The 17,605-nt window shown below is 41.1% G+C and overlaps 1 protein-coding gene across 2 annotated transcripts; it reads left to right on the plus strand.

The window, feature by feature from the left end:
- Positions 1-799: 799 nt before the first annotated feature.
- On the plus strand, positions 800-14,168 carry pias2 (protein inhibitor of activated STAT, 2). 2 transcript variants are annotated; one of them, XM_041042493.1, is made up of 14 exons: positions 800-840; positions 2,531-2,715; positions 3,341-3,428; positions 3,525-3,575; positions 4,187-4,277; positions 4,370-4,504; positions 4,615-4,720; positions 5,745-5,818; positions 8,156-8,316; positions 9,177-9,310; positions 9,641-9,824; positions 10,170-10,306; positions 10,389-10,426; positions 11,007-14,168. In XM_041042493.1, exons 1-14 carry the CDS (start codon positions 827-829, stop codon positions 11,223-11,225), a joined length of 1,617 nt encoding a protein of 538 aa, XP_040898427.1. In that variant the 5' UTR covers positions 800-826; the 3' UTR covers positions 11,226-14,168. The 2 variants fall into 2 exon arrangements, with proteins under 2 accessions (XP_040898427.1, XP_040898426.1); XM_041042492.1 differs by having other exon boundaries at positions 801-840; positions 2,528-2,715.
- The last annotated feature ends 3,437 nt before the right edge of the window (positions 14,169-17,605 follow it).

Raw genomic sequence — 17,605 nt, forward strand, 5'->3', positions numbered from 1 at the left:
CAATATATAATAATATAAATAGTAACATCAGAAAAACTGATAATTTTGCAGTGGTCTCTTAATTTTTTCCAGAGCTGTGTGTGTGTGTGTGTGTGTGTGTGTGTGTGTGTGTGTGTGTGTGTATATATATATATATATATATATATATATATATATATATATATATATATATATATATATATATATATATATGCATAAGTGCTGCCAGTTAGCTGTCAACTTGTCCTTTCCTTTCTTTTTGTGACTTTTTTTACTTGCTGCTGTAACATAATTTCCCTCTGAGGGATGAATAAAGTATATCTATCTATCTATCTATCTTAGTAGGGTTGGACTGAGGAGCAGATATTGTATCCTTGAAACACATTTACAAAACTTTAATAAGATCACGGTTGGATTATGGTAGTGCAGCATATGGTTCAGCATCAGAAACCACACTTAGAGGATTTGGGATTTGATGTTATCCTGGCATGAGCCCTATGGGAACAGTAAGAACCTTCCCTGTGTCCAAGAAGAAACAGGAGAAATGCTACTGTGTCTACACAGGAAACAAATATTAGTAAACTACTGGATAAATGTGAGCGGTAATCAAGATATAACCACCCAACCAAAACGGGACTGATGGAAAAGTTTAGTAAATAGGGACGATCTGGGAGGCTACTGGCTCCAGAAGATGGCAGTAATGCAATCATTTGGATGCTAGCTGTCGTTGACCATCGCAGACAAAGAAGAAGAAAATGTGGAAGAAGAAGAAGAAGGAGGAGGAGGAGGCGTCACCTGGAAGTAGTCACACTAGGGGGGGATAACCGGAACAGCAAGATGGTGGAGAATGAGGAGTTTCGGGTAGGCGACGAGAAAAACACTGATTGTGACTCGCTTCTGTCAACATAGCAACATGCACTGATAACTTGTAACGCACAGACCAGTTTATATATGACATCCCGTACTGATGGGCTAAGAGGATTGGGCGTTGCTAGGCAGGAAGGCGATTTTTCATAGTAGTTCTTTTACATCCCGGTAGTTAGCCTAAATGCTAACACTTTAAGAATAGCCAGTCGCTAGTAGGCTCCTTGTTTACTCGCTGCAAGCAACTGAGACCGCACTGATCTGTATCTCTGTTCTGACTGCAACTAGATACGCGGTCACTGTCGAAGTACGTAGTTGTTAAGTAACCCATAAGTAATGTTAACGATTTAAAAACCGTTGTCATGTGGCTAATATCACGAGAATACTCCCAGCTAACCAAAAGTTAGTTCTAGGGTGTCTTGAGAGCTTAAATATCAATTTTACATTTAAAAGGGTTTTTTTTTTTTTCCATCGTTTCAACAACTCATTTGTACACATTGTATTGTATTGTTACCATTAGGTTTGGGTTGTTATTATTGTACAACAACCAAAAGCTTAGTAAATTCCAGCTGCTCTGTAGAAAAATTAATTATTAGCTCAATGCACTTTTGAAACTTTGGGTGCGCGGACAGTGGTTGATGTTTCTGCTCCTTTCATTGGTCACTTTCAACAACAACATACTTTTATTGCAGTCGCCCCCCCACCCCATCTCTCTCTCCCTTTGTTTTTTCCCTGTCATATCTACACGGTTCCTATAATATAGGCATAATATGCACAAACAATATTTTTAAAAATACAGTTCAGAAAATATTTCAGTGCAATCCCTTCCCACATTTTTAAGCTTAATTCAGTGGTTATAGAGCGTACAGATCCATCTTTGTTAGAGTGTTGGACCTCCAGAAAGTGGTCCACAGCAGCAATGACATTATCATCACTGTCATATAGAGATCACTGAGCTTCTTCTTCATCTTGGGGAAGACGTGGTAGTCAAAGGGGCCAAATCAGGCCAAGGACCAAGAGCCCTTGTAATCAAACTAGCTGATGACTGCATGAAGGCTGGGGCTGACTTTCAATTTTCTGTTAAATAATAGTTGACATTTTAACGGCTTTAAGTGATGTCAGAGAAAACATTCAGTTCTTTAACAAGCAAACAGGCTAAATGTGAAGGTGCTGAAACAGTGTTCAGTGTAACATTACAGCTGTTATGGGATAACCAGTGTTAGATACATGATTATCTGTAGGCATAATAGTATTATAATAATAAAATTCAGTTGCATAGACTCTAGCCTCAGGGACTTTGTAAATGATGAGTGGGTACAGAGTTAAACAAAACTAATGATTATTTCAAAGCAATGCCACATAAGCCTGGAAAGTGCTTTATTCCAGACATTTATAGTAAACCTTTATTGTAATACTCTTACCGAATACTCTTACTTGTATGATGTGCTGCTGTTTCAAGTTCTAAAGTGTCCAAGCTTCAGGTGTGACTGGGTTTTGTGTGGCACAACAAAAATGGTAGTAAACATGAAATTCTCCTGAGAACCTTGCATGAGCTGAAGAGAGGCTGCCCTCCAGCAGGTTAAATGAAGGAACTGTGTTACCAGTGTCAGGACATACACCTCGCCCTGATTTTTCTCTCGGCTGAGAGAGGAGTAACTGTTGTAAACAATGACATCTCTTTTAGCAGGAGTCAGTACTGTAACGCAGACCTCAGCCTGTGGACTGGTGAAACAGCCGTGTGGCACGACAGCAAAGCCAGCATGAATCTCCAGCAGCAATCCCCTCTCATCCCCCCCGTCCACCCTGATGTGCAGATGAAGCCCCTGCCCTTCTATGATGTGCTGGATGTCCTAATCAAACCTTCAAGTCTAGGTCTGTGCTCTTGTCTGTCTCTTTCGGGGTGTAAAGAATAACACTTAGCCACGTAGCTCCAGGTTTTGCCATCATGATTTCAGCTGGGAATCAGATTGTTTTTTCAAAAATACTGTTGTAAATACAATATTTGAGTTCTGGTATAATAACAAAACACCTGGCAACAACTCTGGCTAATACATTAACACAAATGCACCTGAAAACAGAACAAATGTGGACACCTTGCATTAGCCAAAGACTGTCGTTCAGTACAGTTCTACCCAAATGTTGTGGATATGGAGTTATTTTGTCAGTACACAGTGTTTTAAGCCTCACTTGATCAACTCTGTAATCATACATCATCATATATCACAAACCATTAATATATATTAATATACATTTCATATAATGTGTTGTCAGTGTGGTTAAAGTCAAGCTAACAGTTCAGTGCATTCGAAGCAGAATCCATATGTATGGATGAGTTTTGAATTACTGCAATAGAATCTACTGAGACAGAAAACAATGCAGGTTTACAGTAAATAAATATGCAAATAAATGAATAAAGATCATAAATTATACATTTATGTGTGTTCTGAGCCATAGTGCGTTAGTTGTAATTTGTAACAGTCATGATTTGTGTTTTCAGGAGCGAGTACTGCACAGAGGTATCACCAAGAAAAATATTTTATCTTTGCCTTGACACCTCAGCAAGTTCGAGAAGTATGCATATCCAGGTAGGACTAATTGTTCGTAGTGGAGTTAAGCCACAGTTACCTGGAGATATGCCTGTGTAAGTTAAGGATGAAATGTTTGACCTTGTTTGTTTCCAGGGACTTTCTACCTGGAGGCAGAAGGGACTATATGGTTCAAATTCAGCTGAGGTGAGAATGTTCAGAGTTTTCTGAGCTGTAAATAATGGATCTTGAAATTCTACTAAGAAACACACATTCTTTTTTTTAGTATTAAGTGAGCACAATAGTTCAAAAACTCTTTTAAAATCATGTTAAGTAACTTGAGTAGTGTTTTCTTGATGACTCCAAGTCTTAAAGTTCTTCTACAGGATGTTCAGTGGGGCTTAGGTTAGGTGACTATGGAGGAAGGTCCATGACAGCCAGGACTCTTGGTCTTCTTTGGTCTTCAGGTAGTTCTTACAAAGCTGTGAGGTGTGTTTGTATGAATCCTTCTCCACAGAGGCAAACTAGAAGGAACAGCATGTCTCTGAAGGATGGGGTCATCCTTCTCCTTGATCAGGGTGTAGTCAGTTTGGTGGAAGTGTCCAAATCCAGAGAAGGCAACACATCCCCAGACTTGAATATTGTATCTGTGAGGGAACTAAGCTTGATGTGTTGTTTTTCTGATGGTGTGGGTCACTTTTGTACTGCCACCCTCAAACTCTCTATTTTCAGGTTTAAATGAAATTATATCAAAGTGGTCTCTGACTTTAGGATCCAACTGTACATTCAGGCTCTTAAATGTTTTATTGTGTTGTCAGGTTTTGCTTGTCAGAGACAAGTTGCCCTCAAGAGGATAATTACCCCAACAGTCTCTGTATAAAGGTCAATGGGAAACTTTTTCCTTTGCCAGTAAGTGCTCCTTTTATAGCTCAGTTCCAGTAAGAAAAGGCAACTTAAGTATTCGTCTATGAAGACACTAACAAAGTGTTTTATTCTTGTAGGGTTATGCACCACCACCAAAAAATGGCGTGGAACAGAAGAGACCGGGAAGACCTCTAAACATTACCTCCCTCGTCCGGCTCTCCGCTGCAGTACCCAATCAGATTTCAGTGACATGGGCGCCTGAAATTGGAAAAGTGAGAACAAAAACCCAGTTCTTTTTCCTGTCCTCGAGTTGGACATGACATGTTCGGAGACAGTATGAGTGACTTCTAGGTTAAGCCTCTTTGATCCTATTGCTTTTCAGACCTATTCTATGTCTGTGTACCTGGTGAGGCAGCTGACATCACCACTGCTGCTGCAGAGACTGAGGATGAAGGGCATCAGAAACCCAGACCACTCCAGAGCACTGAGTAACTATTGATTCCACCACTATGACAGCACTTCAGTTATTTCCTAATAAAATAGAGCAGCAGTTTTAATTTAAAGAGATTGTTACATTTAGACCAGATGTTTTCACTAGAACAATGAGCTGATGGTCCACAGAAAAACGATTGACAACTATTTTGATAGTTGAATAAGCGTTTTCGTGATTTTTAAGCAATAATGCCAAATACATGCTGTTCCCAGCTTCTCAAATGTGAGAATTCAATGCCTTTATTTGTCATACGTGATAGCAGACTGAATATCTTTGTGTTTTGGATTACTGGTCAAACAAGACACCTGAAAACCACACAATTATTTCTCTTTCTTTTTATAGCCAGGACAAATAATCAATTAAATCCGGAGAATAATCTTTGGTTGCAGCCCTAGTCTTTACAAATCCCAAAATTTTACCTGTCCTGAAAAGCATGAGTGGAATATTTACATGCACAGAAGAAACCAGGTTACTCAGGAGAATCAGTTTACATGCAGTGTAGTAACATGGCTCCTGAAAGTCTCTGAATGACTTACTTATTATAACTGTGGTAGTGACATAGTGCAGCACTCCCTGATTTCTTTTATGTGTGTTTGTGTTGGAGCACTGATGGTGCAGTGAGAGAACAGGCCCTGCAGTGAGAGAGTGAATGTGCCTAAATTTTACAAATAGGCAGGTGTTCATCAATGGAAACTGACTCATTCAGACTTCCAGAGGCCAGGTGTGTGTTGAAGTTTTAGTTTTGAGTTTAAGTCTGAGACCACTACCCCATGCAGGTCAGGAGAAATCAGGCTGAGGAAATCAAGTTTCATTAATTCCTTTAACTAAAATATGGAAACCGGGTTAAGCTGAATGTATTACCATGGCTGGGATCCTACAACTGTCTGTTTCAGAGGTTATCAGTTATTAAAAGTTATTGGTTATTTGATGTTTGTCTAGTTATTTTGTTTTGGCAAATTGAAATACCTTTGAAATAAATGGTTGTCTTTTCCTCTCTTCCCCTGCTCTCTGTGTTCCAGTTAAAGAGAAGCTGACAGCAGATCCAGACAGTGAGATTGCTACAACAAGCCTTCGAGTCTCACTCATGTGTCCGGTAAATGAAGCATCTGTGTGGAAATGTTTGTCATTAGAACAACCTTTAAGCCACTGTGGCTGTGTAAATTATAGTTTGTAGAGAAAAGAATTGTCACACTGTCTGAGGGGTCCGTGGATCAGATCAGGGTAGGAGTGGGATGTCAGCATGCAGTAGAAAGTACAAATACACAACATATAAAAGGCACTAAAACTGGAGACTACTGATCACAACTGACTTTTTATTTTGGCTGCAACAACATTACTCTTTTGTGTGAATGCAGCATCCTGTCATTGCCATTATTGAAATACCGCAGTTTCACAGCTTTGTTATGGAATTGTGTCAGAACCCAGAATGTGTGCATTGTGTTTGTTACCATTGTTTAAGATCAACCAAATTGGATGGTTTTCGGGCATGAACAGCCTTTTTAAGGTCATGCCATAGCATTTCAATAGGGTTCAGGTCGGGACTTTGACTAGGCCACTCCAAAACCCTCATTTTGTTCTTTTTTAGCCATTCAGAAGTGGACTTGCTGGTGTGCTTTGGATCGTTGTCTTGCTGCAGAACCCAGGTGCGCTTTAGCTTGAGGTCTCGAACTGACGGCCGAACATTCTTTGCCAGGATTTCTTGGTAGTGAGCAGAATTCATGGTTCCATCAATAATAGCAAGTCGACCAGGTGCTGAAGCAGCAAAGCAAGCCCAGATCATCACCGTTCCTCCACCATGTTTCACTGTTGGCACAATGTTCTTTTTATCAAATGCAGTGTTCTTTTTGCGCCAGATGTAACGGGATGCATGTCTCCCAAAAAGTTCAACTTTTGTTTCGTCAGTCCAGAGGACATTTTCCCAAAAGCTTTGGGGATGATCAAGATGATTCTTGGCAAAAGTGAGTCGGGCCTTGATGTTCTTTTTGGTCAACAGTGGCTTTCGCCTTGGAACTCTTCCATGGATGCCATTTTTGCCTAGTGTCTTTCTGATGGTGGAGTCATGAACATTGACATTAACTGTAGCTAGTGAGTCTTGCAGTTGTTTAGATGTGGTTCTTGGATCCTTGTTGACTTCTGCAGCTAGTCTGCGCCATGCTCTTGGAGTAATTTTGGTAGGTCGGCCACTCCTGGGAAGGGTCACCACTGTGCCATGTCTTCTCCATTTATGGATGATGGCTCTGACAGTGCTCCGCTGGAGTCCCAAAGACTTACCAATGGCTTTGTATCCTTTTCCAGACTGAGACATCTCTATAATTTTCTTTCTTGTTTGCTCTTGAAGCTCACTGGAACGTGGCATGATGATGTGTGTTCAGTATGGCCTACCTCACCTTGTCAGACAGGTTTTATACCAGTGGTCTCCTGATTGGGAATGTCTGGCAGCAATCAGGCCTGGGTGTGGCCATGAAATTGAACTCAGCTTTCCCCAGTAGTAGGATTAATCACAATTACCTCACCTTTTAACAAGGGGTCAAATACTTTTTCACAGAGGATCATGTAGGTTTGGAGAGGATTTTTCTCTCAACAAATAAAATCACAACAGGACAACTGCATTTTTTAAATACCTGGGTTATCATTGTGTAATGTTTAAATTTGTTTGATGATTTGAGAAGGTTAAGTGGGACAAAGGTGCAAAAAGGTGAAAAATCAGTAAGGGGGCAAAAACTTTTGCACAGCACTGTATACCTTTAGTGGTACCAGGCATTCAAATGAACAAGACATTGAAGAAAACAAGGGTGGTCTAATCATTTTTTCCATGACTGTATAAACAGTATGTCATGTTCCACTGTCATGTGTCACTTCTCACCCGTCTACAGTATAACAATTCTTATTGACATATACCGGTGGTTATTATGATTTGCTGCTGCTGTATACGACTTAAATACCACAGATACCACTGTTCGCTGCTATATTTGTGGTGTGCCAGTGTCCACTGATTTAATGTTCCACTGACATTTACGTTAAATAAGTAAATTGTTATTATTATTATTATTATATGTATAATTATTATTTTAATATAATGTCCATAGGCATATAGTTGCAATAATGGCCAAACATTGTCCAAGGGCACCATCAGTGCCGTTAGCTGTATGGTTTGCTCTGCTAGTTTAGCTAACAGAAAAATTTAACATTCATCACATCAATGACTGTTATGGCATTAGCTGCGAGTGTTACACAGTGCCTGCCGGTGGACAGTGGTATATTTACTGGTGACATACTGTTCTCCTCTGACTTAATGATCCAATGCACCTCAGATTTTCTGGAATGCAAGAACTTTGCAGTACATAAATGAATTGCTTGTGCAAAGGTCTAATCATTTTCTTTGTTTTTTGTTGCTGTTTTTTTTTTTTTTTTTTTTTTGACTGACCTCCAGCTGGGTAAGATGCGACTGACGGTGCCATGCCGAGCGGTGACCTGCTCTCACCTGCAGTGTTTTGACGCCGCTCTCTACCTACAGATGAATGAGAAGAAACCCACCTGGATCTGTCCTGTGTGTGACAAGAAGGCTGCGTACGAGAGTCTCATCATTGATGGGTTAGTCACACTGATTCAGCCACTTAATGCAAAACATGACCTAACAGTTGTTGCTGAGGCAGCAGTACATTCAGGTTTTGGTGGATTTCCAAATGAGCCATTGTGCAGTGTTCTCCTTACTTGTTACTAGGGCTGCTCCCAACTAATCGACTAGTAGTCATTAATCCAAATCAGTATTTCTTCTCATGTGAATTTTAATATGCAATAGAAGGTACTCAGGAGGCATCCCAATCAGATGCGTGAACCACCTCAACTTACTCCGAGCACCCCCATGATGTCAGAGCTCCTAACCCTGCGGAGGAAAACTCATTTCAGCTGCTTGTATCTGAATCTCATTTTTTCAGTCACTACCCAAAGCTCGTGACCATAGGTGAGGGTCGGACCTTAGATCACCTGAGTGCCTTCTATTGTAGGTCTTCTGGGCATGTCCTACTGGCAAAATGTAGGACATGGAGAGATTATATATCTCGTCTGGCTGGGGAACACCTCAGGGTCCCCCAAGGGGAGCTGGAAATTGTTCCTGGGGAGTGGGGTGTCTGGGTTGCCCTGCCCGACCTGCTGCCACCGTGAGCTGACCCCAGATACGCGCCAGAAAATGGATTGTTTGGATGGCACTGGGGCAAAAATAGTTTGATTGGGATATCTCTAACATCAACACAAGCATAAACAGATTTGAACTCATTTCCGTAATCGGTTTGGAGATTCCTCATTCTCATGCATATTAAAATTTACATGAGAACTTAAAGTGTTTAATGGCTGGGTTCATCATGGACAACAAGAACAAAGTCAATGTGCTTGTGTGACCTTTTGGTGTAAAGTCATTGTACACTGGTCATTTAAGTGTTTTATTCTGTATTCAGATTATTCTTGGAGATCCTGAATGACTGCTCAGACGTGGATGAAATCAAATTTCAGGAGGATGGAACCTGGTGTCCCATGAGACCAAAGAAAGAGGCAGTCAAGGTCCCCTCTCAGTCAGTTCCAAAAATTGAGAGTAAGTACATCATCTTGCTACCTGGGCAAGGTTTGAATTTATCCTCCTAACAAGCACTGTTTGTGGAACAGAGTCTGATGCATCTTATTCCTCCTGAGCTACACTGTTGCTCTGGGTGATATATTCATTCCTTACCACGAACATACACACTGTGGTTTATTTTGGCTCAGTCCCACATACACTGTCCTGCTGCCCCAAATCCTCAGTAGAAGAGAAAACATGGAATAATCCTTTGCTGAAAAAAATGATATATTCAGTGTTGTAATTAATGATTTGTATCTTCACTAGAACATCAGCCTTGTCCTATAACGTTATTCCCTTTTACCTCAGCTCCTTTGCGCCAGCCGTCAGCGGTCTCCCATTCTACTGAGCCGAGCGCCACCAAGAAGGCTGACGTGATTGATCTTACTCTGGAAAACTCCTCCTCTGATGATGATGATGAAGAGGATACGGACCCTCCATTGAAGAAACGCTGTATTTACATTTCCAAGAGCGAAGAGATGCATGCGAAGGGGTAAGTGAGCGCCTTTCTGTTGTTTTGTAGCACCAGACAGATCTGTGTGTACCAGCCCAGTTCCTAAATTTAAACAAACAATAAATATATAAACAACATATTTAAAAAAAAAAAAAAAAAAAAAAATCATCTGCATTTATTAGTCACGTTGGTCTACAGTCAGACGTCTACAGACACATCAGTATTTTCTCTTACTCTCTTACTGTTTCCATCCTTTGATTGTTGTTTTCTGGAGGGGATGGGATGTGGAACACACAACTATAGTAAGAGCTTTTCAATATGGCACAGCAACTAATTCTTCGGTGTAAAACACATCAAAACACAGAGTTTGCTGTTTTCTCTCAGAGTGTTGACCTACCCGCCCACTGTGCGCATGCCAAACGTCCAGTCCCTGGACCCATCTTTTCTGACCTCTACGCTTGCTGACTATGCAGTCCCCTTCCACCCATCCACCCTGGCCACCATCCCAACAGACATGCAGAGTGAGTGAGCTACACTGTTAAGTATTATCGCTAACATTTATGTGATACTGTTGATAATCTGGTTTTTCTTTCTTACCTTTAGGTCTGGATTTGTTTTCCTTAATTCAAGCAGATCCTCAGGTATGTTCCACTTTGTTACTGTTAAAGGATGCACTGTGCCCGATTACTACATCATATCAGTCTAAACCAGGAGTTGTAGCAGCAACAGCCAAACATGTATGTCTGTCACTGAGGGGCGGCTATGGCTCAGGAGGTAGAGCGGGTTGTCCACTAATCAGAAGGTCGGTGGTTCGGTGGTCCTCTGGTCTGCATGTCGAAGTATCCTTGGGCAAGATACCCAAGATCCTGGGGCACGATACTGAACCCCTAATTGTCCCTGATGTGCACATCGGTGTATTAATGTGTGTGTGTGTTGGTCAAAAAAGTGCCAAAAGCCTTAGAGTGGAAAGTATGAATGGGTGAATGTGACTTGTAGTGTAAAAGCAACTTTGACTGGTCAGAAAGACTAGAAAAAAAACTGACCTCAGCAGCTGACATAGACATGAATGATCCTCTGACTTTTACAGGTGAATCCAGCTATGGTGATTCTGGTTAGAAAATCAGGATTTTAGCAGCAGCTTGGAAACGTGCAGCGTGGAAAGTGACTGCTGGTTAACATGGATGTTAATGGGCCATTTGGTTTTTTTTTTTCCCCGCACAGCATTACCGGCCTCAGATGTTTTTGGATAACCTGACGAGCAGCATGCAGAGCACGGCCGCAGCCAGCACCAGCTCAGCGCTGGTCTCCTCCAGCGGCCACTATGACACTAACGCCCATGCTGCCAGCTCCATCCACGAAACCCGGGTCATCACAGGAGGAGGCAGAGCAGCTGGAGGAGGGACCGACAGTGGCATTTCAGACATCATTTCACTAGACTGAGCCCACGTCTCACTGAACCTTTTCAGGCCCCCTTTTTGGTTTTTTTGTGGCCTTTTTTTTTTTTTTTCGTCTGGGCAACATGTTCATAACATGTTTAAGTTTTACATGGAAGCACCCAAATTGGTATACATGAGCACTTTGACAGCCTGAGCATTTACACCAGGCATTTTTCTTTAGGCCCTTTGTTTTTTCATAAACAAATGTTCTTTTTTTTATCCTATCTGCTGTGGTAGGATAATAAATGGTTTGTCATGAAGATGTGACAGTTTCCCTAATCTGTGTCTGTGATTTGCCAATTTTTCTTTTCAAGTTCTCTGGGCTTCGGCAGTAGAGGACTCTTCTTTTTTTGTTGTGATATCCTTTAATCACATTAGATCCAAACAAAAGAGGGTTTTAGCCTCAGTTTAGTCCACAGTGCCCTGTTGTTTTAGCTTTGGTTTTAGTCCAGTTTGGGGAAAACCTCTGTGTCTCTGCCTCATTTGGGTGTTTCACTCTTTTCACCAGCCACCCACTGCCTTCAGCTCTGTTCCACTGCGTGTCGGGCTGAGAGCATCGCACTCAGTGGAATCGGTGGAGGTGGCAACCCTTTCACATTGCGGAGTCATTCACGTCAGCGTTTATATCAGAAATATTGCCTTAATCAGGACTTTCTTTGTATTTCACCGTACAGTTTCCATCCTCAGCTCTGCGGAGGTCTTCCTGGCACATAGATAAATGTTGCTAACACTTTTTAAAAAGTTTCTTCAGTGTTGGAAAAACCTCCCAACAGTGAACTCTCCATTTATACCAATTTGTTTGCTCACACGTACGTTTAAATCTGACTTCAGGCCTGTTCTGGCCCTGGTTGACGTGAACTGCGGGCCTCATTGCATGGAACAGAGTCAGGATGAAGGGAAGAAGAGCTTGGACTCACAGCAAGATCTTGTTTCGCACAGCATCTTTGCATCCATGTAAATGAATGGTTGGAAGTAGGAAGCCCCTCAGTGGTAAAAGACTTGTGGACTGATAAGCAGACTGTGGAGGTGTGTGGCCTCCTCACGTACCCCACACAGGGCTCTTCTTGTATCTGCTGGCTTTCCAAAGCTCCTGTTTGGACTTTAATTCCCACTGATGGAAACACAGAACAGTTGGCGCTCAGTACTTTGATGTGGGTTGTTACTGGGCAGCTTTCATGTCATACCAATGTAAATTTTGCTCCTTTGTTTTTACTGTAATTTAGTCAGAGCAATAATAATTTAACTAGTGTTAGGTTAGATGAAGGTGTAAATGTAGTTTGGATACTCAGTAAATGATTCCACCTGGTTCATACCACTCTGCCACTCTGCCTCCCAAATCAAACTTTCTTTCCTCTGTGTATGGTCAAGTCTCTCTCTCTCTCTCTCTCTCTCTCTCTATATATATATATATATATATATATATATATATATATATATATATATATATATATATATATATATATATATATATATATATATATGAGAGAGACACATGATTTTGTTTTGTTGGAGGAGAAATACACCTAAAGGTCGCTCATTTCTTTTCTTTCATAGAGTCAGGTGTTGACATGGATGTCCATCTCAGAGCTGGAGTCAGGATGTGGTTAGCCTAGCTCAGCATAAGGAGTGGAAATGGGGGGCAGGGGTCCGCTGGCCTGGCACGGTCCAAAGTTCTAAAATAATAACACGTATCTCACTAGTTTGCTTCTCACTCAGTTAGAAATGGAAGAGCCACAGTTTGTGGTCTTAGTGTGTGGTACCCCTGCCTTCAGTCTTTATGTTAAGCTAGGCTAAACATCACATCGTGTCTCTAACCCTGTACTTAACCTACAGACCTGGGATTGATATCCATCTTCTCATCTCACTCTTGGGAAATTAAGTCTATAAGTGTATTTGTCCAAATATTGAACTGTTTTTTTTTTTTTAAACAAATGTTCTCATCAGCTTTGACAAGTCTGAGACAGATTAGTGGATTTTTTTTTAAATAATGTGAAGTTTGTGCTGCCAAAAGTCTATAATTTCCTTCCCTTCTGTTAACACTTGGTAATTCACCTGAACTCTGACCTCTCTGCTAGTTTAGGCCCATGTTGTATGTTGATAACACCTTGTGTTGTGTTGTGTTGTCTTGTGTTGGGATGGGACGGACGGATGTGGCATGAACATCTGCTCAGTGTTAACACCTTCATTCAAGCCCACTTTCTTACAGTTAATAGCAAGCAGCAGCAAAGAATGACAAACAGGGCAGCTACTGTTTAATAACTACATTATGTGGATGACTTGCTGTTTATGTGGACGCACCCCTCCAGCCATTGAGCGCTCAATCTCAGGGACCTACACTCCTCTTTAAAGTACGGACACATAGAAATAACACTGTCAGCATTTGTAACTGAAACACAGATGGTGGTGTAAGGGCTAGGCTAACGTAGAATCAGTTTAGGTCAGTGTATCTGTTTCATTCAAACATAATAATGAATGTTGATGTTAAGGCAGTGATGAGGCTCAGTCCACCCAAATGGCATTATGTAGTTATGAGGAAGGTTTTGTTTTATGTAAACAGGTTTTGAGTCTTGAGATTTCAGTCATGCCATTTAAAAACAATCAACATCAGCGTGTTTTGCAGATTCAGTGTCTGTGTTACTCTGGATAATTCACACACCGGAGACAGTCTTGAGTAGAACTACTATGAAAACTGTTGATAAATTCAGTTCACCATCCATTTAGAAACAGATATCTCAAAATCTGGACAAAGAGAACCAAACCTGTCAGATGTAGGTGAGAAGATATGTTTTTGTAATTTTGGTGAATCAGCCCTTTGCAGGTTTAATAACTCAACGAAGTTCAGACTTCAGCAACGCTATCCAATCCTTTTCCCATTTGTGCAGCTCCTTTCATCTGGAAAAAAAAAAGGCATTAGTGAAGAGAGGTCAGTGTTTTGTGAAATTACTGATTAGACTTTTAGTCTCAGTCTCTCTGTACCTGCAGGCAGATGTTGGTGATGTGGATCCACGGGGTCACGTGCCATGAGGTTTTTTTTTTTTCCCTTTCATAAACTTTTCCTTTGTAAACCTTGAAACATAACTCAGATCACGTGGATCTTTCTCTTTTGACACCATGTTAACACTGATCTTTGTTTGCCTCACATTCACAAAGTTTATTACAGAATGGTTTGTTACAAACTTGGTTTTGTTTTGTTTTCCTGTATCTGTGAACTTGAAGCATTTTGAATTGTGGTACCATGTGTTGCTGTTTTTTACTATTAAACGCTTTTTTTTTCTTTCTTTTTTTTTTTTAAATTCAGTTAAAAGCCGTCGCTCTTGGAACTAGTTGCAACAAGTGTTGTTATTTCCAGGAACTTTCAGTGAAGTGATGGAGAGACACATAACAGCTCACAGCGATTAATCACATGTAAATAAACAGCCAATCGGACACAAGTGTTCAACCCTCATCGGCCCCACCATTCATTCCTCTAAAACAGTCTTACTTTTTTCTCTCTGGTGTGATATTATGAAGTACATTCGATTTTGAATAGTTTAGTTCATTTTATTGGGAGAAAGCTCCAATTAAATTTTAGAATACATTAATGTAGAATTAATGTAGAACAGGGCTGAAGCAAAGGAACCGCTACCTCTACTTTCAAAATAATATAATTTTATAATATATACAGTCAAGCCCGAAATTATTCATACCCCTGGCAAACTTAAAGTTACTTTTATTCGACCAGCAAGTTTTTTCTTGATTGGAAATGACACAGGCGTCTCCCAGAAGATAATAAGATGATGTACAAGAGGCATCATTATGGAAAAAATTATTTTTCAGCTTTTATTTACATTTGAACAAAAAGTGGCATGTCCAAAATTATTCATACCCTTCTCAATAATCAATAGAAAAGCCTTTATTGTCTATTACAGCAATCAAACACTTCCTGTAATTGCTGACCAGCTTTTTGCATCTCTCCACTGGTATTTTCGCCCATTCATCTTTAGCGATGATCTCCAACTCTTTCAGGTTGGAGGGTCTCCTTGCCATCTCCCTAATCTTTAGCACCCTCCACAGATTCTCAATTGGATTCAAGTCAGGACTCTGGCTGGGCCACTGCAAAACGTTAATGTTTTTGTCCGCTAACCATTTCTTCACCAATTTTGCTGTGTGTTTTGGGTCGTTGTCGTGCTGAAATGTCCACTGGTGCCCAAGGCCAAGCTTCTTTGCAGACTGATTGATGTTGTGAATATTGATGTATTACTCTTTTTTTCATGGTGCCGTTTACTGTGATTAGGTTCCGTGGTCCATTGGCTGAAAAACACCCCCCAAAGCATTAGGTTCCCACCACCATGTTTGATAGTGGGAATGGTGTTCTTAGGGTTGAAGGCGTCTCCTTTTTTATGCCAAATGAAGGCTACATCCTTGCAGCCAAACAATTCAATTTTTGTTTCATGTGACCATAAAAGAGAAGACCAGAAGTCTTCTTCTTTGTCCAGATGAGCATTTGCAAAGGCCAAGTGGGCTTTTGTGTGCCTCATCTGGAGAAATGGTGTCCTCCTTGGTCTGCGTCTGTGGAACCCAGCGGTGTGCAGTGTCCGTTGGACTGTCTGCTTGAGACACTGCCACCAGCAGAGCCCAGATTCACCAGGATGGCCTTGGTGGTGATCCTTGTAATCTTTTTCATCTCTCTCACTATTCTCCTGGCCAGCACAGGTGTCACTTTTGGCTTCCAAACACAGCTCTTTTGTCTTAGCCATGACTGTCCACAAACCAACTGCAGAGAGCTGCTGTTTTTCACCTGCTGAGTTGATCAAAACAGCTGTTCCCAATGAATCAGGGTAATTAGGATGCTTTAGAACAGCTTGCACTATTTGGAATGGTATAGAATTCTGGATTTTCCCACAGACTGACAGTTTGCAAAGGGTATGAATAATTTTGGACATGCCACTTTTTGTTCAAATGTAAATAAAACCTGAGAAATATTTTTTTCCATAATGATGCCTCTTATACATCATCTTATTTTCTTCTGGGACACACCTGTGTTGCTTGTTGAATAAAAGTAATTTTAAGTTAAAATTTGCCAGGGGTATGAATAATTTCGGGCTTGACTGTATGTATATATATATATTTTCCAGTTTTTAAATGTTAGATGTAGTGCCACCACCAGGGGTCCCATACTGTCATTCATGAGAAGGCATTTCAGGGGGCAGACAGTGAGGTTCCTCTCCTCTTCCACAGGAGGGCAGTGCAACCTTATCAGTGACACAGACCACAGCTCAGCACTTGTGAAACAGATGAAACGTGTGTTACAGACACTGGTGACACAAGCCTACACTACACATATTATATGAAATATCTTTTCATTGCAGCATGAATAACACAACAGTGCGTTGCCACATTTTCTGTTTTTGAATGTGTTTTCCTTCTTTTCAGTCCACGTAACAAACATCTGACACTTCCCTCTCTGCGTGGTCTGGAAAGGAGTGTATTATGTTTACTGAATTATGTTCTGTTGGTTAATATATAAAGGTACAAAACTATGTGCACAGAGTGGGGTGGTGGGGTCCATGAGCCCACAACTAATTTCTGCTCCTTGGCCCCCAAAACAATTCAATCTGGTCATGACAGTAATCAACTATATGTTACAAATGTAAACATGAAAGGTAACTTGATCAGATGGTCATATATGGGGGGAACCCTTGCCTCTGTTCAACAAGGTTCTCTGGTGTCAGACCTGGGCCCTGTGCCATGGAAATCTATCATCCAGATTTTGATAGGTCACTTTAGTAGATCACCATAATAACATGTGTTGCAGGGTTAACCTACTCCAGAGCAGAGGCCTGTAGTATAACCCTGGCTTTTCAGGGTTACAACTGTGGTTCTTACCGGGTTATGCTGATATGGGAACTCGATTTTCTCCTGCAGCTGTCTCAAGAGATGACCGCAGCAGGCTCCTGTAATAGTGTGACACTTTCCCAGGTAGTCCACCAGCAGCACTCCCTTTGCATCCTAGAAAACAGAGGCCATCACCTTGCCTCACAGATTTGGCTTCCTTGGGAGCCGGAGGCTCTGGGTGTTTCCATTGTTTTGATTGTTCTTTCGTCTCTGGTTGGAAGCGGTGGACCTAAGTCTCGTCCATGGTTACACATTGCTTGAGACATCTTTTTGGATCCACCTCAATAATGGCAATATTGTCCCTTTACATGTTGTGCCTTTTCATGAGCCTCTTCTTATCAGGGTATCTACCCAGATTTGTGGCGAAGTACTCCTCTTTTATTTGTCAATCTGTCAAGATCACATCATGGATCTTGTCACTAGTCTCCTGTGTGGTGACTGGCCTTGTAAGACAGGGGTCATATTCCAGACTCTCTCTGCCATGTTTGAATTCAGAGGATTCACTATGCT

Source organism: Toxotes jaculatrix, chromosome 7 (assembly GCF_017976425.1).
Source record: "Toxotes jaculatrix isolate fToxJac2 chromosome 7, fToxJac2.pri, whole genome shotgun sequence".
In the NCBI taxonomy this organism is placed as follows: domain Eukaryota; kingdom Metazoa; phylum Chordata; class Actinopteri; family Toxotidae; genus Toxotes; species Toxotes jaculatrix.